The 23,350-nt window shown below is 37.3% G+C and overlaps 2 protein-coding genes and 1 long non-coding RNA gene across 10 annotated transcripts in view; 1 reads left to right on the forward strand and 2 right to left on the reverse strand.

Moving 5' to 3' along the window:
- Positions 1-15,064, reverse strand: part of ELP4 (elongator acetyltransferase complex subunit 4) — a 223,181-nt gene extending 208,117 nt beyond the window's left edge. For 3 of the 4 annotated variants that reach the window (XM_070473222.1, XM_070473221.1, XM_070473224.1), the window contains exons 1-2: positions 14,800-15,064; positions 7,317-7,352 (exon numbers count right to left, since the gene is read on the reverse strand). In XM_070473222.1, the coding sequence (XP_070329323.1) occupies positions 7,317-7,352; positions 14,800-15,022 (259 nt within the window). In that variant the 5' untranslated portion in view covers positions 15,023-15,064. The remainder of the gene's footprint in view (positions 1-7,316; positions 7,353-14,799) is intronic. The other variant, XM_070473223.1, reaches the window with a different exon arrangement.
- A 64-nt stretch (positions 15,065-15,128) lies between these two features.
- The window catches only part of IMMP1L (inner mitochondrial membrane peptidase subunit 1), a 75,453-nt gene continuing 67,231 nt past the window's right edge, over positions 15,129-23,350 (forward strand). For 2 of the 5 annotated variants that reach the window (XM_070473229.1, XM_070473230.1), the window contains exon 1: positions 15,189-15,276. The gene's annotated coding sequence lies outside the window, so the exon portion shown is untranslated. Of the gene's footprint in view, positions 15,277-23,350 lie in introns of all 5 variants that reach the window. The other 3 variants (XM_020892326.2, XM_020892325.2, XM_020892328.2) reach the window with 3 other exon arrangements.
- LOC139037109 (uncharacterized) lies at positions 19,047-22,270 on the reverse strand. Its single transcript, XR_011489927.1, has 2 exons — positions 21,692-22,270; positions 19,047-20,233 (listed from the first exon to the last, which is right to left on the reverse strand). It is a non-coding gene; the product is annotated as an uncharacterized lncRNA (long non-coding RNA).

Consider the following 23,350-nt stretch of genomic DNA (forward strand, 5'->3'; position numbering starts at 1 on the left):
GGGGACGACAGAGGATGAGAGGGTTGGATGGCATCACTGACACGATGGACATGGGTTTGGGTGGACTCCGGGAGTTTGCGGTGGACAGGTACGCCTAGCATGCTGCAGTTCATGAGGTCACGGAGAGTTGGACATGACTGAGCAACTGAACCGAACTGAAGTGCCTAAAACAGACTGAGCCAATCACTGAAATATCACTAAACCACACAAGAAATGTTACAGACTATTCAACAAGCTTGGGTATAAAAGAGAAGAGGAAAAGCAGTAATTAGAGAGTCAGAGTTAAGGGGGGAGAATCTCTTCCTTTGAAAAACAAGTGCACATAGAAAAGGACTTAAATGTAGTAGTGATAAGAAATGAAAATTTATATTGCCAGGTACTTGCAAAGGTAGTAGGATAAAAATCTAAAGTGCAGGTGCAAGGATGATTCTCTAACAGTAGACGATGCAGTTCATCTTTCTATTTGTGAATAGAGCTAAGCTTTGAGGATTGATGGTGGGAAGTTGTTTTCAATGAGACAGACTCTTAATTCTATATGAAATAAATCATTCCAGGAAAAGAAGGAAAAAGTGGTACTACCTGATGTTTGAGGACAAAAGAGTTTTAAAAGGCCACTGAGGTTAACGCGAATGAAAAGGAGGTGATTAGCGTACAATCACCTACATTGCTGGCCAATGTTCAATGCCTTCTTAAGGTTGAAGATCATGATCATCTCTAATAAATGACGGAAATAACTAGGAAGTCAGTACATGACAGCAATAAGATGGTATAGAAGAATAACTAAAGATTTATAACTCACTCCAGAAAGAATTTTTAAGATGAGTTATCAGGTTTTAGTATAAAGTGATGATTTAATGTCAGAAAAACTTGACTGTACATCTCAGCTACTAGGTGCATGACCTTGGATAAGTTACTTGGCTTCCCTCAAAATTTCATCTTCTGTAACATATAGACACCTCATCTGACTACTGCTAAATTGAATGATAAAATACACATTAAAGACTTAGTATGATGCCAGCACACAGTAAATCCTCACTTAATGTTAAATGTTTTAATAGAATATTTAATGATAAGATTTAAAGATATTAAGAGTGTGTTTTGTATGAAATGGGGGTTATAGAAGGCAAACTGGAAAGGTTTAGAATAGATAGGAATACTAGGAAATTGAGCCTACAGAGAAAAAAATACCAAATATTATGAAGATAAAAGTAACAGAGAAGATAAGATCATCAGAACAACCTAATTTTTGGACAATGACCAACAGTAATTAGGAAGTGAAGCATGATGGATCTGGTGAATAAAAGGTAACAGCAGCCTGAGCCTGGCACACTGCAATTTGAGGAGCTGGTATATGGGTTCTGAAGTTTCATAATCTGAATGCTACAAGTAGGTAGTATTTCCCTGAGTCTGTCTCAGGGAAAGTAGGCCAAACTTTCCCTCTGACTAGTTCTAAATGAATATGCTCTCCTTTAGAAGCGCTTTTGCCTCTTTACTACAGGAATATACTCTGCTGATATCCTCTCTCCTATGCACGTGTTTATATAGTTTACATATGAATACTCATCTCCATTCACCTCCTCTCAACTTTTGCCCATAGTTTGATTCAATTTAAACTTTTTCATACCCCTTTTGGGGCTTCTTTAGTGGCTCAATGGAAAATAATCCGCCTGCTAATGAGGACATTTGGGTTTGATCCCTAGGTTGGGAACATTCCTTGGAGAAGGAAATGGTGATCACCTCAGTATTTTAGCCTGGAAAATTCCATGGACAGAAAAGCCTGGCGGGCTACAATGGGGTCATAGAGTCAGTCACAACTTAAGAGACTAAACAACATATTTCTTGGGCCTCCACAAATATCTGCACATTATATATATATTCTTCATAGTTACTCCACATGCAACCAACAGCCAGTTTAAGTTCATCAAGGGTAAAAACCAAGATGAATATTATCTAACAGTGCTGAACATACAGTAGTTGTTCAAATGCTTTAGGACAAAAGGTTGGGTAGTTTTTTTTCCCAAAGAACTCTACTGATAACAGTTCAGTTTGTCTTATTTTAGTCTTCTAACATGTTTTACTATTATAAAATAAATTAAGGAGAACACAAGATATAATCATATAAAACAGAAAATTGGCAAGCTTTTTCCTAAAGAGTCAGAAGGATAAATATTTCAGGCTTGTGAACTATACAGTCTCTGTTGAATCTACTTAGCTCTGTTCTTGTAAGTGAAAATAAAAAGTTAGAATGTGCAAATAAATAGAGTATGATTATGTTTCAATAACTCTTTATAGATAAAGCGCCAGGAAACAGGTTGTAGTTAACCAATTTGTGTACCATAAGGAAAATGCTCAGAATTTATTACATGATGTAAAAGAAAAACACAGCTCAGCAAATTCAAAGAGCTTGAAGACAACTGATGAGAAAATACTATACTGTCCTGTGAGAGATATATTGGGACTGCTTAGTTTTTGCAATTGTATGAAATTAATAACAAATTCAAACTAGGAAAAGTATGACAGATTCTAAGGTGATCCCCATGATCCTCTTCCCTGGTATGTGCCTTTGTGTTTTGAATTCTCTTTGAATGTGGATGGAACCTCTAACTTGCTTTGAACCCACAGAATATGGCAAAGGTGATGGTACATCACTTCTGTTACATAAAACTGTAACATGTGTCACATTGAGAGACTGTCTCCCTTACTGGTCTTGAAGAAATAAGATGCCATGTTGTGAGAGAGTGGCTCTGGCTGACAGCAAGGAACTGAATGTGGTCAGTCACCCTGGGAGATTGAAACAGACCCATCCTCTGCCAAACCTTCAGTGAGAACCCAGCCCTGACTCACTCCTAGACTGTCTGCTTGCAGAGGACCCAGAAACTGTGAGATAATAAATCTTGTGTTCTTTTCAAGCTAGCTAAGTTTCTGTTAATATTGTTACACAGAAATAGGTAACTAATACAGAAGTACACACATTCATTGTTTAAAAGCGTATCACTCATCTCTTATTTTTAGAATGAGAATTACATAATTAATTTAAGAGATTAAAAATAATGTGTTCTTAAATCTCACATAACTTGTATCTTAATTACTGATTTCTATTAAATCTCTTTAATGCTTCATATCTCTACATATAGCTCAAGATCCTTTATGTAAAAAGAGGCTGTGTGAACTTCAATATTTACGCTATGCTTTCACTTTTGATACTTTTCAGGTGCGCCAAATTTACATGTGAGCCAGACTGTCAGAAAGCTATCTAAACATAAAACATCTCAAAACCTTTCCCAGTGCTAAAGAATGAAACATGTTTTAAGAAAACTCTTTATTTGATTTTCAAAGCACAGGTAGGAGTCCCTCAGTTCTTCCTCAGAGAATGGCCTTTTACATATTCATATTCATTTATTTTGTTGCATTCCAAAGGTCTAAAATAGCCCTATCATGGGTTTTCTGGCAGTGCTGTGTGCAGTTTCCAGTTACACTGCTTCTGAAACTGTAAACCCACTACTCTGTTACCCCACACACAAGTGCATGTACACACTGGTACACATAACTGTCTTGGTAAATGAGAAAATTATTAGAAATATTCACAGCCTACAGTGAAAGTTATTAATTAACGAAAATCACCTTCATACTTTGGTGGTGGTGGTGGTTTAGTCACTAAGTCGTGTCCAACTCTTGCGACCCCATTGACTATAGCCTGCCAGGCTCCTCTGTCCATAGGATTCTCCAGGCAAGCATACTGGAGTGGGTTGCCATTTCCTTCTCCAGGGGATCTTCCTGACCCAGGAACTGAACCCAGGTCTCCTGCATGGAGCAGGCAGATTCTTTACCAACTGAGATATAAGTATTTTCCTTATTTGTGGAATTTAAAAAAATCTTTGAGTGACAAGCATATAGTAATGCCCTAAGCTCCTAACCTCTGACCTTAAATCTTCATACTTGGCTTACATTTAGACCATTCACCCTTTCTTAAGGCAGAGTTCACCTACTGTATATGTTGTACTTACTTGAAAATGGAGAAAAGGAGAAAACCTAGTAGATAAGACTCCTTCTGCTAATCTAATCTTTCAAAGAAATGTAAAAATGCTTCCAAATTTTAAGATTTCCTAAAAAAAAAAAAACCAAGGTAACAATAAAACTAAGTTTACTTAAAAAATTTTTTAAAAATTTATTTATTTTTAATTGAAGGGAAATCACATTAGTTTCTACCAAACATCGACAAGTATTGCACTGGTTTCCAGCAAACATCAACATGAATCTAAGTTCATTTAAATTATACATATCGTTAAAAATCTTATACACTGAGAAAATGATAGTAGTGCAAAAACAATAATGAGATAATTCAGAACATTAGCTTTATGGAAAGACTAGACTCTACAAAGGCGGCCTTTGCTTTATATTTGCTGTACTGTTTTGTTCAATAATTAATTCAATAAATAGTTACTGAATACCTAGGGCAATACTTGGTGAACTGATACTTCATCATACATAGACTTTTAAAAAATCTGTCACTGTACTTTATTCTTATTTGAGTTTTCCTTTATTACTTATTATTAAAAAAAAATCTCAGATCACCAGCTTCATTAGGCATGTGTTCTTTCCACATAACTGCCAATGTCATCACTAAGCTTTCTGCCACTGCATAACCAGTATCCCCGTCCTCCAGCTTTCAGTAACAGGCATCTTCCTTTACATTCTCATTGGCAGTGTCCTCAAACTACAGATTTCTACTAACCATCTGTTTATAGTGATTCAAGTCTCTAATATACTCCTTAAAATTCTTGTAGCCTTTGCCTACTGCCTGGTTTGAAAGCCACTACTATGTATTTATTTTATATTTGTTATGGGTGCACCCACTCTTAAAACACCAGAATCTGTTATAAAATAACATCTCCAATGTTTGCAGAAGATGACTGCCTACTTAAAATTCAAGTGAATCTATAAACAATTCAAAAGGTGCTGGTTATAAGATTGATATACAAAAATCAACAGGAATTCCTTGTACAATTACAACCAACCATAAAATATATTAACAGTAAACACATGTATTATCATATTAACTTATGTTATTATTGTTTGCTTCACTTATATCTCCTCTTTAAGGAAAGAGAATGACTCATTTATATTTGTAACCCCAGTATCTAGCATGCAAGCAGGTGTTCAATGAAAATTTTCAGAATGATTATCAATCATCACTGGATTCTTAGTATCATTCATACATATTTTCCCTGGAGAAAAGAATAAAAATTCACTTGCATATTTTTTAAACCACTACAATAACTCACTATATTTTTGTACATTAAAGAGAAAAGTTCCAGTTCAAATCAAGAAATCCCATTCTCCACTTTTCACCTATTTGGACTGATAAAGATTAAAATCCTTGATAATGTACAACACTGTTAAGGGTGAAGGTAACCTAGTTACAACAGCTGACTGAAGTATTAGGTAGTATAACTTCTTGGGAGAACAATCTAGTCACTAATACAATTTCACATGCTTCTCTCAAGCAAGCCTATATTTTGGAACTTATTCTATAGATATTTATACATAAATGCAAACCTTATACATATAAAATTTGTACAATAGGATTGTTTGTAACAGAAGATAATGAGTTAACCTTATCAGTAGAGAAAAAGTAGAGCTACTTCTTTACTCTTCTCCAGTAGCATACTGAGCACCTACCGCCCTGGGGAGTTCATCTTCAGTGTTGTATCTATTTGCCTTTTCATACTATTCATGGGATTCCCAAGGCAAGAATACTGAAGTGGTTTGCCATTCCGTTCTCCCATGGACCATGTGTTTTTTCTCTAACATATATTTAGTAGAAAAAGCAAGGTGCTGAATGCCTCCATGGGTATTACTTAGGTACAAATATTTGAGTTCCCACCACTTCTAGAATTAAGCATCGGTCATACTAAATTCAGCCTTCCCAGGTGGCTCAGTGGTAAAGAATCTGCCTTCCATGCAGAAGCCATAGCAGATGAGGGTTTGATCCCTGGTTTGTGAAGACACCTTGGAGGAAACAGGACCCCATCCCAGTATTCTTGCCAGGATAATCCCATGGACAGCCTAGCCTGGCGGGCTACAGACAATGGGGGTCACAAAGAGTTGGACATGACTGAACACACAAGCATGCATACTGAACATGGAGTATATTCAGTTCTGTGCACAAAAAGACAATGCTAGAGCAGAAGGTGTGACAAGAGAATAACCAGGAGAATAAGGAGTGTGACAACCACGATGCATAAAAACCAGTTTAAGAAACTATGTCTACTTAGTCTGGAGAAGATTTGAGGTGATTAAATTGTTATTTTAAAATATTTTAAGAGTGTCAGGTGAAAGAGTATCAGAGGACAAAAAACTAGGAACAAAAAACTCATCACAGGCATACAAATTAAAAATTAACATAAAGAACTTTCTAGTTAATCACACATTTTCAAATAACAAAGGTTTGACTGGTGAAGTAATGAGCCCTTTAAAGTAGATAAAGTGAAAGTGAAGTTGTTCAGTTGTGTCCAACTCTTTTGAGATGCCATGGTCTGTAGCCTGCCAGGCTCCTCCATCCTTGGGATATTCCAGACAAGAATACTGGAGTGGGTTGCCATTTCCTTCTCCATGTGATCTTCCTGACCAGGGATCCAACCTGAGTCTCCCACATTGCAGGCAGATTCTTTACTGTCTGAACCACCAGGGAAGCCTGTTAAACTAGATCATCTGTACTCAAATGGTGTTTGGTATCCAAAAAGTGTCCCATGGCCAGGTGGGAGCCTGGATTAACATAACTGTCAAGATTTATTTCAATTCCAACATTCTGTGATCTAAACTTAAAACAAGGTAAATTGGGTTATGTATGTATATTTAAGTAAGAAGTATGGAAGCTTTAAAGATGAACAAAAATGCGATTTATCCTTGTCATTTTTCTTTGAATAAGAAGACAAGTAGGTAAAAAATCTGTGATATATACAATGGGCTTATGTGTACATCAAATTATCAAATAAATCAGTATAACAATCCCACTCTAAATACTGAGATTCCCGAAAAGATCAGCATTATTTTCATCTTTTTAAAACAAATGGAAGACAAGGCACTGTGAACACTTTTTAAGTATAAGAGCTACATTTTCACATGTATTTTTCTAAATCAGTTCAAGTTCAGATTAATATTTTAATTTAAATTAAACATAAGGTAATTCCTCTTTAATTTATCTTAACTCTTGTAGAGTGTTATATAATTAATTTCAGAAAGGCAAACCCATAAAATCATTACACACAACAGAAAAGTCTTGATTGGGAAGAGCAAAGTATGTGTGCTATACTAACCAATTAGAAGAACTGTTCCAACGGCCAAACCTCCACCTGGAAATGAAACAAAATGAAGAACAAATTAATCTACTTTTCATATTATCTTTAGCATAAAAGTTAGGCATTATCAAGGACAGGTACTTCAACAACTTCAAAACTGTAGTTGAGAACAACATTTTAATTACCTTTGCAATACTTGGCTTAAGGTGCTATTATGAAATAATTACATACTATATGTAATTATACACTACACATTACAATTACTTTCATAGTATACTGTACTATCCTCCTTTCTCCTGTGATAGGACCATGCAGCATTCAACACAGCCGGCTAAGCATTCCTTTAATGTTATATTTAGCACTTATTAATAAATTAGCTCAATAGCTGAGACCTAAATGTGCACAGTAACGTAACTACAACAGAAGTACAACACAGAAAGAAAGGTTATTACAATAGAAATTCCACTTTAATTTTTATTCTCAAATTCAACAAATCTTGGAGGAAAAAACCTGACAGTTAAAACAAATTCTTTTCTGATTATTAATAACACACATAAAATCTGAACACACTCTAAATATATTTAGAATGTATGATGAATATTTTTGTCAAACAAGAGAGGCACAATCACCACAATCACAAAACACATTTTCAACTTTACTAGAAAATGCTATTTTAATTATATTTGAATTAGGGTAATATGATCATAAATATATAACTGAAATAGAGGTTTATTAAAAATCAATTTAAAATCAAGTTTTAAGAAACTAGAACATCAGAAAGATAGACATCCAAACACCTGACGACTGATATTTTGTTTCTAAAACCATTTGTGAAAGCATTACTATGTGTTATTGGTGCAAATGCTAACAAGTTCACTTAAAAATTTAAAAATGTATACACAAAGAATCAAATGAACTTAGAGTATAATTAATTTAAAAAGAAACTAAAAATTGTTGGACAATTGAAGACAATATTACTAGCGTTTTTTGTTTACAAGATTGTGAAACATTTAGAATATAATAATCTTTTCCCAAAAAGTTTTATAGTGACAAACAATACATAGAAAAACTTAGTATGAAAAACTCATGACAGTGTTTTTTTTGCCTTGCAAATAAGCATAAAAAACTGTTATGTTTCAAAGAATTTGAAATTTGGTAAGCTGCATGCACACTTAATACAATCTAATATTTGAGGACTTTACGACTATAAACAGAGCATTCAAAATTGTTAGAAAATAGTTTAAAAAAGGAACAAACACATTTACATTTTTAAAGTGGATATGTTATTGAATTAAGTATGTATTTTAACTTCACATTGAGATAAGTTACTTCATTTTAGCATTTAAAGCCACACCAGACTACACAGGAGAACTACAGATGTTGGTCAAATTAAAAGTTTAACATAAACTGAAATATATGTGATGATAACAACCATAAAAGATGAGAGCAAAGAGGTTCTGTTTGGGAGAAGAGCAAATATTTAGTTTTACAGTTTGTGCTCCATATAGACCACTATTAATTCTTTAATCCACTTTAAATATTTTAAATCACACTTTTCAACTCTTCACTATTTTTCCTCACAAGTGAAAATATTTAGCTAGTAATTATCATTTTGTGTACTTGAGATGAAATAATACAGGCACATAACAGATACTCCAAGTTTCTTGTCTAGTCTACTATAAAAAAGTTAGCTGCCTTTTTTCCATAACTTAATCTTTCTAGGAAGGATTTAGATCTGTTATCTAAACTTCTTTGGGTCTATATTCATGTCTTCTCAAATTAGGAATTTATATAAGGCCTCCAAGTGGAATATTTAGAGAAGTAGATATTTTTTGTGAATGATATTCACAGTGAAATAACGAGAACTGATCAAGAAACAGTTCTCCAACTGAATGATACGATATCTCACTCAGGTGTCTTGCCCAAAGAAGTAGAGTAAGAGCTCCTCTTACCATTCTGGCAATTATTTTCTGATTAGAAACAATCAATACATGATACACTAAATACATTATTTGATAAATGTATTATCAGTATTAATTCTATTACTGTATTAACAGTAAACAGCAAATCAGACTATACTACGAAGGTAGTTTTCTGCCCCAGTTGAACAATCCACTGTTTCTGATAATTCAGGAAACCAAAGTTTTAAATCTCTCATATATTAAATTATATATGGAAAATCTTTATGTTTGGAAAATGCAAATGTTACTTAAAACAAGATAATATGAGGACATTTTAATCATTTTTATCAGCCAAATTAATATTCTATTGGGCGTCTCTTACAAAAAGGCAACTTACTTTTTTTCTAATGGGCTATATTATATAACTTCACTAGCTCAATTTTGAATTTGAATTTGAGCTAACTCAAATTTGAATTGGCCCTAGTAAAGCTGGTGATTTGGAAGGTTAGTCATGGGAAATAAGAAGCCACCTTATTATTTATAAATCAAGCTTTTATTCTATGTATATGAGGTACAGTGATTTTGACACGACCATATACACAAGCATGCAGCCGAAAAGCTCCTATATTCTTCCAAACTTCATTTTAGAGCGTGGTAAGACCACATTTCCCACAAATACTCAGTATAAGGTATTTTGCAATATCTCACTCAATATACTGAGATTCTAGCTATATTTTAAAGTAGAGTAAATTTTAATAAGTTAGCAGTCATTCTCCCTACCCAAAATTGAAAAGCTTAACCAACTAAACACAAGATACTTGACATGATATATTCAACAAAAGTTAGCTTTCAATCCATCTTTAAATTCAACAATTTATTTCAAAAGCAGCACAGATTTCACACTAATAATTCCTAATTAAAACAGAAATATCTTTTCCCCATAGCACATCAAAATGTCTGACAGGAAAGTAACAGGGTAAGGAAGCACTTGTCTTAGAAATTCATATAAGGCCTCCAAGTGGAATATTCAGAGAAATAAATGCTTTTTGTGAACGATATTCATAGTGAAATAATGAGAACAGATCAAGAAATAGTTTCCCAATTAAATATGATACAATGCGCAGGTGGACACACACACAAAGTAAAAAATGGTCTTGTTCAATGCCTCCTCTTCCCTTTAATCATATCATATCAATCACCAATATTCTAAGTCACTAAAAAAATAAACTTTTGGTTTTACCTCAGACCACTTTAAAAAGTATGTTTAAGCTCATCTTCAGCTTACTAAAAAAATATGGGAGAATATTTCATCAACTTGTAAGTTTACACAAGTTTGAAAGCTTGAAAATACTTTTCAAGTCTGATATCTTAAAGTATAAAATTCATCAAGCTTTTACATTTTAAAAAAGCGACTATTTTGTCTTAAAACTAGAATAAATATAAAAGCTTAAGAAAGACTGGAAAATTTAAGATTTTAAGTGTCAATATCTATTTTTAAATTTTTTTAAATACGAAGGAAAGATTTTTAAAAATTCATGTGAATAGTTAGAAAATGATATATTAATTTAAAGGGAGAAAATTCAAGCCCTACACAGTTTCCAAAACAAATCTCTAATTAAGCTATACATTTAGGGTAAACAAGGTTAAATTAATATATTAGAATATGAAGGTCCATAAATTTTATCTTGTTTTACAATAAAGGCAACTCCTTTTTCAAAGCTAAAAGTTTAAAAGGGAAGAGAAATAAAAGTTAGGAAAGAGAAGTCTTTCATCCTAGTTCTTTCCAGTGCTCTCTGTAAATCAGTAGTTTTGTTTAAAATTATAGAAGCAAAACAGGCATCTTAAAGGCTTTGTAGGGAAAAGGCAATGTAACAGCCATATCCTTCGTTCACAGCAATATCCTTAACTACCTAATTAATGCCACACTTAAAATTAAATTGCAGTTATATGATTAACAAGTCTACTTTTTCTAGGTAAGAAACATCCTAACAATTCTTGGTTATCACAGGTATTGGCTGGGCAAACATGGGAATCAAAACAGAAAAAGCCATCAACAATGAGAATGGTTCTGTTGATTAAATTGCGTGAAACAATTTTACAAAGGAATGAGCGGCATTTGCTTTAAATGTACAGGTATCAATTGTTAAAATATCATAACTGGGGTGATACTAAATAAACAGCCCAAGCTTAATGCATATCATCCCACACTCCAGGTTAAGATGTGTGTGTGCTCAGTGGTAGTCAACTCTTTGCGACCCCATGGCCTGTAGCCCAACAGGCTCTTCTGTCCATGGGACTTTCCTGGCAGGAATACTGGTGTGGGCTGCCATTTCCTTCTCGAGGGGATCTTCCCAACCCAGGGATCGAACACGCTTCTCCTGTGTCTCCAGCATTATGGGCAGATACTTTACCCGCTGAGCTATCAGGGAAGGAAGATTAAAATATAATGAAGCAAAGAACTATACCCACCAGTAATTATTTTTTCATGGCAATGCTGAAAATGGTAGCTACCCTCAAGCTTCTTCAGGGCAGTCTTCCTGGATTATTATTTATCCCAATTCCTATTTCCACTCACTTGTCTGTCAAGATTTAATAAATTCTGAACAACACAGAGTTTAATCCAGTTAAAACTGAGAAGTCATCTGTCCTTCAAATATCTTTTTGAAGGATGAGACTGGGAGATAATTTCTCTACGTTAGTCAATATGGTCCTAAAATGGACTATTTTATATTCGAGGAAAAGAGAAATTCTGCCAGAATCCTTTATCTACTATATAATCTCCTTGGAAATTCCTGGAAGAAGAAAAATGAAATATTTACACACAGCGTCCTCAAATAACAACATAAATGTTCTGGAAAGGGACAGTTGAGAAACTGGGTTAGGAAATCCCAGAATGTAAATTATTCAACTTTGGAAATATAAATCGATATCTAACAATAAAATAAAGAATAAAAATATTTAATACAACTAGATCATGAAGATTAAGATGCAGTAATAGAAAAGTCTCAAATTTATAAAACACTTCGGAGTAAGCAATGGAAATACTAGTATATCATCAAATAACTAACATTCAATTCGCCTATTTTATGCTTTTCAAATATATTTTGCATCTACACTTAAAATTACAATGTCACAATGGCAGTAGTAAAATATCACTGCAGTGTATGTCAGTGACAATACAACATTTACTTGTTATGCAGTAACTACAGAATATATTTAGGCAACAACAATGTTACAGTATAGTTTCATCATTCTGATGTCATAGCATCCTACTATCATTACATCTTGTCAATATAAGATTATATTAGACTTGTCACAATCTTGAGTCAAACAACATTTCGGAACCACAGTATAATGTGAATTGCTTTTACTTTTGTGTATACACATTAGCAGCCAAATGTTTCACTTTCAAACAATGGTTTAATGAATAACACATGTATAGGGTTTGCTCCAAAGGGCCACAGAAAATAGAAAATCAAAATATAAAAATGCCATTAGGAACTTAACAACCAAAATATTTCTAGACATTTTATTATTCCAAATGTAGTAACTCCTATTATAAGAATGTCTTCAACTTCTGTGCAATTTGAGAATTAACTGTATACATGCAAAATATATTTCAAAATATCCAAAAACTGATACTTAGTTCAATCATTTTAATGAACACTAATTTTTAGCATAATCTTGTTAAGAGTCAAATAAATAGATTCCCCAACTTCAAGCAAATCTGGAGAAATTTAAAATTACAGTTCAAGTTTATATCACTGTAAAAAACACAAGGAAGGTGCTTTGGGTCACCTTTCTGGTGGGTGCTTTAAGAGGCTATTACAGTTAAATCTTTAGGCTTAGATTCAATAAATGGTTAAAAACACCTGAAAAGAGGTCTCAAAAAATTGAAGCAATTGTAGCATAGTGCAGAGCATTAAATGTGGAGCCTGAAGATCAGCCAGACTGTCACTAGTTTTGTGACTCTATTCATGTCAGTTAATTGCCATGTCTGATTTTAGAGCTCAAACACATAATTCCATTCTACATGTTTCATAATCTGTGCACGCTTTTTCCTACACATTATTTTTCTTTAAACCAAGAACTTATTTAGAATCTATAAGTAGCAGGTACTGTGCTAGTTACATTTTGTTATTCTAATGAGGAATTGAAGATGTAGTGTGAGAAACGTGACCTTTTTGTTTGGAGAGTTTCAGGATCAGTGAATGAAGTTACATATCTCCACTGAGTTACCAAAAAAAAAAAAAAAATTAAGGACTAGGAACAGCCTCCCAGTTTTACATTTAAATACAGGATGACCCCAACTTAAACTCACAAGGCAAAAAAAGGGAGATAAATATTTGCTAACTAGATATTTTGAATCATTTCTATTTATAGTACCATGCAATTTAGGAAGGCAACAGAGTTGAAACAATTAAGGGAAAACATTCAAATTTATTATTTAAATTTACTGTAGAAATAACCAGGATCCAGTTATGGTCATAAAGTAACAGAGGTAAGAAGCCATACTCTTTCTCATTGGTCTTTCTATTGTTAAACCTATCTCAAAAGTCTACCTGTGGGGAAAAAAACTACAGAGTGAAAATGACAAGGGAAGTACAGGAACAATGTCATTTGTAATATTTTATGAAAGTGTACAAGGCTTAACTGACACATCTCACCCTATAATAATAAAATTATGAAATACAAACATGGACCAATTTTAGTAAAGTAGCATTCTGATAGGAATCAACTACTTTACAAGCTTTATTAACACAGCAGCTTTGTCCTACCTATCTAATCTGTTCAGTCTTTTCAACATAGTGGTTATTAATCAAGCATATTCTCTAGCAGCCTTCTCAAGAAAAATTCCAGAGATTTTGGAAAGCCTAAAATCTGGACTTCTTTTTCTCGTTGAAATGTAAAATAATTTTAAACATCGTTTGAGATGTAACTCTGGGAAGCAAAATATATAGAGAAAAAATAACAAAAACAAAAATACATATATTTAACGCAGATACTGGGTACGTCTGTTACGGTCAAAGACAGGCTTTCATTACTTGGATGCACCTAAGCTTTTAACATACATTCTTTTAAAGTCAATATGATTAGTTTAAAGATTCAGAACCAGGAGATAAGCAGTCAGGCGGCGAAAGAGGGGAAGTTACTTTTTTCAGCATTTTCTATTGATTCCCATCTGTCTCAAGTGATACAAACTTCTCTAGGTTAGCCCAAACCATGGGCTATCTGGGATTCACATAAGGGTGCATTCAAAGACCCGGACGGGATCCTAGATGAATGCCAAATCGTCTCCAATCATCAGTGATTGCCCTTCACTAGGAATGCACGTAAGGGTAAGAAGCATGTAGGTTTCCTGTCGTAATGGAGAAAAAGCCTGGTGGGCACCAAAGTAGAAAGTGGGAGCACAAAACCAGATCTGATTAACAACATTTAAAGTCTCCATGCAACCCTTCCTCCCCTCCATCAGACTGAGCCATCCTCTCCAAGTCCGAACGCTGAGAGGTGAGAGAGAGATGGGGGGTCAGGGTGTCTACCCCGGCAAGTCCCCTCCCTCTTTTCCCTCTGCTGAGCCCAGATCTCCGTTCTGAACCGACCTAGGAGCTGGTCCAGGGCTGGCAGCCCGGTTGATACCAGCAGCTGTCCATTCCGCACCGACGGCCGTGTCCCCGCGATGGACACCAGTCGAGAGCAGCCACTGTCGGCACCGCTAGCTCTGGGACCCCTGCGCTGGAAGCTAGTGACGTTGTTCGTGCTGGCCGCCGCCACCACAGACCCAGTACTCCGGGTGCCGGTGCCGCAGGTCCCTGCCGCCGCCATCTTGGGGCTTCCCGCGTTGACCCAATGAGAACTCTGGGAGCTTAAGCCGCGGGCCTGTCACAGTCAGCTCCAAACTCCCGCCTCCTCAGCTCTTGAAGCCAATAGGACTGAGGCCTCCCTCCCGAGTCAACCAATCGGAAGGCGCATTGCTGAAAAGTGCGTTTACGTCAGGACGGCCGACTTCTGCAAGGCCCAGGTGAGAAAGGGCCACCTGAGTCCCGGATGAGGTCTTCCTGGGTTCTTTGGGGCTAGAGGTGGGTAATGTCATTAACGTTCTTCTCGTTTTGAGTGTCTTCATTCACGTTGAGTTAAAAAAAAAAAAAAGAAGGCGGCTGGTGGTGGGGTATATCAAGCAACTTTCAGTAGGACCCTGCACTTTCCTCCTCTCTGTAGTAGACAGGATCCCTCCCCCCACCCCAGGCCTTTTCTGATTTCTGAAAGAAAATTCCCTCCGGCGTCCTCTTCAGGTCTTTTCTAAGCAGTTGGGTAACATGGAAGGGGTTGAAACTCTAACCTTGGTGATTAGCTTGTTGAGTCCGGCCTCGGTTCCTCAGTGCCGGTGGCAGCTGGGTTGGATCTACACATTAGAGTAAAAACTCTGGAGCTCTGAGGCGATTTGGTTTTCCTCTGTTTCAAACAGCAGATGACAAACTGTACCTCTCTTGACACGTCCCCGTAAGTTGCTTTCGTTAATTTTAATTAGTGCTTCTGGAAGTCTTAGAGCGCCTTTCCATAAGTGGTGTGAATGATAAGTGTTATTCTGACAACCTTGTTCACACATTTAATTGTCGTTTGCTGTTAAGGCAGCTGCAAATAACATAGTAGTTTGTTTTTTTTTTTTTTTTACCCGAAAAACTGGTAAGAATTAGATGTGTATGTGCTTTCTTTTTCAAGTGATCTGTGAACTCTGAATCCAGAGTTTATTAGAATAGGAATTTTACATGATGAAAAAAGCCATGTAACCTAGATTTTCAAAAAAAGCCATGAATCCTTGGATTTAAATTTTGTTTTCAAAATTTTGAGCTGGGTGTGAGGTAGGGGATTAGAGTAAGTAATCTTTGAAGGCATTCATGATTGACGAATGTGTAAACTAAGAGAGTCCCAAAATTATGCTTGCACTAATAATTATTGTTGGTTTTGACCTTGATCTATGATACTTCTAAAGTACATCAAAACTTTATGGAAACTCTTGCCATTGAATTATTTTAAATCTCAGTAACTTGTAAAAACTTTTTGGCTGATTCTCTTTGAGATTATATTGCTACATAGTAACTCCAGTTTTCCATTTTGGTAGGTTTTTGTTTTTAAAGAAAAATGTTCAGAAAAATAAAGTGTTACAGTTTAACAATATATCATCTGGAACGCATGATCATGGTTTAGGTGCTTTCATTTAGAGTCTTACCAGTATAATTCTGTGATGTCAGTCATTCAGTAAGTAGCTGTTGAGGGTTTACTATCTGCTTGGACCTAAACTTGTCATTTTAAGGCAAAGTGAAAAAAAAAACAGTTCTCATTTGGAGGAGATAAGATTAACACATAGATAACAACATACCCATTAAAATGATCACAGTGAACAATATACATTAATATTGCTCTGTAGTAAGTAAGTACTCAAGAAGACCAAAACAGAAAGTGACAAAGCACTCCAATAACAAATAGGAACTTCTTAGACAGCTTTGCTGCTCTGAAAACTTTGAAGTACACAAATATTGAATTTCTATGGATTTCTTTACTACATATTTGCTTGTTTTCTACTCTATTTACTTCAGCCTTTAGTTTTCTAAAGTGAAAAATTGTTTTTCAGCTTTAACTATAATCCAGGAAAATGTGCACCAATGCGTTCCTGAAGTTAGCATATAATCTTTGGTACAACATTATCATCAGTTCAGTTCAGTCAGTCAGTCATGTCCAACTCTTTGCGACCCAATGGACTGCAGCACCCCAGGCCTCCCTGTCCATCACCAACTCCCGGAATTTACACACACTCACGTCCATTGAGTCAGTGATACCATCCAACCATCTCATCCTGTGTCATCCCCTTCTCCTCTCGCATTCAATCTTTCCCAGCATCAGGGTCTTTTCTAATGAGTCAGTTCCTTGCATCAGATGGCCATAGTATTGGAGTTTCAGCTTCAGCATCAGTCCTTCCAATAAATGTTCAGGACTGATTTCCTTTAGGATGAACTGGCTGGATCTCCTTGCTGTCCAAAGGACTCTCAAGAGCCTACTCCAACACCACAGTTCAAATGCATCAATTCTTCAGGCGCTCAGTTTTTTTTATAGTCCAACTCTCACATCCATACATGGCTACTGGAAAAACCATAGCTTTGACTAGACAGACCTTTGTTGGCAAAGTAATGTCTCTGCTTTTTAATATGCTGTCTAGGTTGGTCATAGCTTTTCCCTAAGGAGCAAGGGTCTTTTTGTTTCATGGCTGCAGTCACCATCTGTGGTGATTTTGGAGTGCAAGAAAATAAAGCCTGTCACTGTTTCCATGTTTCCCCATGTATTTGCCATGAAGTGATGGGACCGGATGCCGTGATCTTAGTTTTCTGAATGTTGAGCTTTAAGCCAACTTCTTCACTCTCCTCTTTCACTTTCATCAAGAGGCTCTTTAGTTCCTCTTCACTTTCTGCCATAAGGGTGGTGTCATCTGCATACCTGAGGTTATTGATATTTCTCCCAGCAATCTTGATTCCAGCTTGTGGTTCATCCAGTCCAGCATTTCTCATGATATGCATATAAGTTAAATAAGCAGGGTGACAGTACACAGCCTTGACATACTCCTTTGCCGATTTGGAACCAGTCTGTTGTTCCCTATTCGGTTCTAACTGTTGCTTCTTGACCTGAATACAGATTTCTCAGGAGGCAGGTCAGGTGGTCTGGTATTCCCATCACTTTCAGAATGTTTCACAGTTTATTGTGATCCACACAAAGGCTTTGGCATAGTCAATAAAGCAGAAATAGATGTTTTTCTGGAACTCTCTTGCTTTTTCGATGATCCAGCGTATGTTGGCAATTTGATCTCTGGTTCCTCTGCCTGTTCTAAATCCAGCTTGAACATCTGGAAGTCCTCTGATCACATACTGTTGAAGCTTGGCTTTGAGAATTTTGAGCATTACTTTGCTAGCGTGTGAGATGAGTGCAATTATGCGGTAGTTTCAGCATTCTTTGGCATTGACTTTCTTTGGGATTGGAATGAAGACTGACCTTTTCCAGTCCGGTGGCTACTGCTGAGTTTTCCAGATTTACTGGCATATTGAGTGCAGCACTTGCACAGCCTTGTCTTTTAGAATTTGAAATAGTTCAGCTGGAATTCCATCACCTCCACAAGCTTTGTTCATAGTGATGCATCCTACGGCCCACTTGACTCATCATTCCAGGATGTCTGGCTGTAGGTGAGTGATCACACCATCATGGTTATCTGGGTCATGGTGATCTTTTTTTGTGTAGTTCTTTTGTCTTGCCACCCTCTTCTTCATATCTTCTGCTTCTGTTAGGTCCATACCATTTCTGTCCTTTATTGTGCCCATCTTTGCATGAAATGTTCCCTTGGTATCTCTTAATTTTCTTCAAGAAATCTCTAGTCTTTCCCATTCTGTTGTTATCCTCTATTTCTTTGCATTAATCACTGAGGAAGGCTTACTTACCTCTCCTTGCTATTCTTGAAACTCTGCGATCAGGTGGATATATTTCTCCTTTTATCATTTGCCTTTCACTTCTCTTCTTTTCTCAGCTATTTGTAAGGCCTCCTCAGACTACCATTTTGCCTTTATGCATTTCTTCTTGGAGATGGTCTTAATCATCGCCTCCTATACAATGTCATGAACCTCTGTCCATAGTTCTTCAGGCATTCTGTCTGTCAGGTCTAACCCCGTGAATTTATTGGTCACTTGCACTGTATCATCAAAAGTGATTTGATTTAGTGCCGGAGCCTGCCGGCAAACGAACCGGTCACGGGCGCAATCGCCGAAATACCTGAGAAATAAAAGAAAGGACTAGGAAAGAAAAGACTAGAAAAGAATGGGGTTGAGAGGGACAGAGTCAGCTTGCGTCTGACTCTGCTAACTTTATTGAAGAATACCACACCTATATATATGCTAACAGGAGTTGCTAATAGATCAAAGGTTTGCATATGTGCAGAGCTACAGGCACAGATGTTTTAAATTCCTCCACTTAAGGACAGTAAAGCATCACCCTAGCGCCCAACATGATTAAGATCAATAGAACATTAACTAGATAGAGAACAGGCTCCAATCATGACGAGTTTATCAGCAACAGGTGAAAGATTGCTACAGCAATTTCCTTGAGGGAGGTGAGAAAGGCCAACCTGTGCTTTAATAAATCAGGGGTGGCGGGACAGAGAGGGACCTCTTGATCTCTCTCAGAGCCAAGAAGGAGCCTGAGCAGTCAGGCTGGCTCCCCGCATCTCCCCTTTTCTTTTGACTAATGGCCTTTATATCTCCCTCAAAGGAAATGGCTGCGTTTGCAAATGGGAAAACATCAACAATTCCACAAACCCATCAGGTATTGTTAGGAGTTACTCATCTTATACCAGGATTATTGTTCCAGTCTGACCCAGGCCACACAAAGGACTTATTAGTATCAAACGTCACATCTATCACAATTTTACATTTGTACGTAAGTAAGAGTCCCATATGTTTCATCAGGTTTCCTGGGAGTGTTCAGCCTTCAAATGTTGGTATATGAGTCTTTTGCTCCCAGCAAATGTCAGCAGGAGTCAGTAGCTGTCCTTTTTCAGGGGTCATCCAGAAATATTCATCCCAAACTTGATAATAATCACCTTCAAATCGATCAGGAGCACTGGGGGAAAGCTTGATTAATTACTGCACATGCTAATGTAAGAACAATATAGGCCAGAGCAGATCGGGGTTGAGCAGTGTCAGCGGCCATCCTTCTTGCTTGTAAGATGAACTCATGCATCTGCTGAGCTGTCGGGAATGCATTTCTCTGCTGTAGAGACAGCCGACTCATTTCCTGGTTCAGTGATCTTCTCCGTCTGGCGTACCAGCCTTTCCAGGAGCCAGTGCGGTATTTTGGCATCCTGTGGAAAAACACATACATAACCCCTCCCCCAAATTAATACTGGATCCGGACCATGCCATGAATTGTCTAATGAGTCTTTCCATACATCCATCTGCCAAAGGTGATTAGGTAAGAGTCCATGAGGGTTGACACCTAGATGAGGGACTGGAAGAAATTCAGGACAAACAGAACAAGATTAAACAAATTAAAAGGCTGTAAGAGATATTGAAAACAGACTTTGTGAACCACTGAAAGTTCGACTTCTTGAGCGAAGGTATATCCAGTCTGCCAGGAAAAAGAAGTATTATTAACCACAAAAGCAGAAAAACAATCTTAATTATTTTATAGGTTGCACGTGGTATCCCAGCAGGTGAGGGCAAGTTGGCCTGGAGTGGTCCCATAACCACCATAGTTTCATTAACTTTGCAAAGGTCTTGTAACAACCTCCACCTGCCAAACTTCTTTTTAATAAGAAATATGGGGGAATTCCAAGGGGAGCTGGATGGCTCAATATGTCCTAATTGCAACTGCTCCTGTATCAATTGCTCAGCTGCAGAAATTTTCTCTTTAGTCAGGGGCCACTGATCAACCCAGACAGGTTTATCAGTTTTCCAACTGATTGGGTCTGAACTAGTTGGGTAATACCTTGATTATTTCTTCCTAACCCCTGCTGGGGAAGTAACCCTTGATTCATCATTTCTGGGGTCCGAGGCTGGCCCCTCACCCAGTTTCCCGACTGTGGAGGAAGAGGTTTGCCTTCTATATCCATTTTTGATCTACAGTCCCTAGCCCAATGTTTTCTTTTTTCTTCTTCTTTTTTTTTTTTTGCATCTGGGGCATACATCAGGATTCTTTGTACTATCTAAATTATTTTTCTTAGGACATTGGGCCATACGATGTCCCAGTTGTCCATATGAAAAGCAACTGCTGGGAGGCCCTCCCTTTTTCACACTACCCTTGTTCTTAGTCTGTTGATATAGAACTTCCTTGACAATTTTTCCCTGGATAGCAGCAGCCACAGACAATTCCTGAAGATAGTAAGGGCCAACGTCAGCACAAATTCTTATATAATCTGTTAAACCCTCATACTCAAAAGCCTGCTCTTCTAAATCATTTGGGTCTTCAGGGGAGAATTCTGAATCAGAATCTTGCTCGAGAACAACAGTCTCATCATTTTTTCTAGGACCTGGAATTATTGGGGAGTCATATATATGCTCTGCTACCCTCTGGGGAATATTCGAACATTTGGGTGTTATAAGTTTCAAAGCTGTTTCAAGTTTCTTGCTTTCGTGTTCTGGGTTCAAACAAAGTCCATAAGGAATAAGCATCAAGAGGAACCCTATCTGGCCCATGGAGAGTATAAGCAGTTTGAATTTGTTCTCCCACCTTTGCCCAAGTTTCCAAGTTAACAGTTCCTTCCTCCAGGAACCAAGGACAAGTTTCCTCTATGAAAGCAAGAAATCTTTCCAGTTTCCGTTTAGACACCAAAAACTCCTCTAGCTTTTAACATAATTTTTAACATAGAAACAAAGAACTATCTACTACTATTTTGCCCCATGAGTTTTACTCTCAACTATACCCTCTCCACCCGCAATCATCCACAATGCCTGAACTCGCAAATACCTCCCGCGGGAGAACCTTCGGTCTTCGGGTGGCTGTACGCTGGAATCCGCCCACGTCCCTGTTCGGGCGCCACTCTTGCCGGAGCCTGCCGGCAAACGAACCGGTCACGGGCGCAATCGCCGAAATACCTGAGAAATAAAAGAAAGGACTAGGAAAGAAAAGACTAGAAAAGAATGGGGTTGAGAGGGACAGAGTCAGCTTGCGTCTGACTCTGCTAACTTTATTGAAGAATACCACACCTATATATATGCTAACAGGAGTTGCTAATAGATCAAAGGTTTGCATATGTGCAGAGCTACAGGCACAGATGTTTTAAATTCCTCCACTTAAGGACAGTAAAGCATCACCCTAGCGCCCAACATGATTAAGATCAATAGAACATTAACTAGATAGAGAACAGGCTCCAATCATGACGAGTTTATCAGCAACAGGTGAAAGATTGCTACAGCAATTTCCTTGAGGGAGGTGAGAAAGGCCAACCTGTGCTTTAATAAATCAGGGGTGGCGGGACAGAGAGGGACCTCTTGATCTCTCTCAGAGCCAAGAAGGAGCCTGAGCAGTCAGGCTGGCTCCCCGCAATTTAGGTCATACCTGAATGGTCTAGTGGTTTTCCCCACTTTCTTCAATTTAGGTCTGAATTTGGCAATAAGGAGTTCATGATCTGAGCTACTGGCAGCTCCTGGTCTTATTTTTGCTGACTGTATAGAACTTACCCATCTTTGGCTACAAAGAATGTAATCAGTCTGATTTAGTTGTTAACCATCTGGTGATGTTCATGTGTAGAGTTGTCTCTTGTGTTGTTTGAAGAGGGTATTTGCTATGACCTGTGCATCCTCTTGGCAAAGTTCTTGTTAGCCTTTTTCCTGCATCATTTTCTACTCCAAGGCCAAATTTGCCTCTTACCCCAGGTATCTCTTGACTTCCTGTGTGTGTATTCCAGTCCCCTGTGATGAAAAGGACATCTGTTTTTGGTGTTAGTTGTAGAACATCTTGTAGGTCGTCATAGAACCATTCAGCTTCAGCTTTTTCAGCTCTAGTGGTTGGGGCGTAGACTCGATTACTGTGATATTGAATGATTTGCTTTGGAAACAAACAGATCATTCTGTCATTTTTGAGACTGCACCCAAGTACTGCAGTCTGTACTCTCTTGTTGACTGTGAGGGCTGCTCCATTTCTTCTAAGGGATTCTTGCCCACAGTAGTAGATGCCATGGTCATTTGAATTAAATTCACCCATTCCAGTTCGATTTGAGTTCACTGATCCCTAAAATGTCAATATTCACTCTTGCCATCTCCTGTTTGACCACTTCCAACTTACTTTGATTTATGAACCTAAATTATTCCAGGTTCCTAAGCAATATTGTTCTTTACAGCATCGGACTTGACTTCTGTTAGCAGCCATATACACAACTGTGCATTGTTTTTGCTTTGGCTCCATCTCTTTATTCTTTTTGTAGATATTTCTCTACCCTTCTCCCTTAGCATATTGTGCACCTGGGGAGTTCATCTTTCAGTGTCCTATCTTTTTGCCTTTTCATACTGCCCATGGAGTTCTCAAGTCAAGAATGTTGAAGTGGTTTGCCATTCCCTTTTCCAGTGGACCACGTTTTGTGAGAACTCTATACCATGATCTATCTGTCTTGCGTGGCCCTGCACGACA

This window comes from Odocoileus virginianus, chromosome 10 (assembly GCF_023699985.2).
Source record: "Odocoileus virginianus isolate 20LAN1187 ecotype Illinois chromosome 10, Ovbor_1.2, whole genome shotgun sequence".
Classification (NCBI taxonomy): domain Eukaryota; kingdom Metazoa; phylum Chordata; class Mammalia; order Artiodactyla; family Cervidae; genus Odocoileus; species Odocoileus virginianus.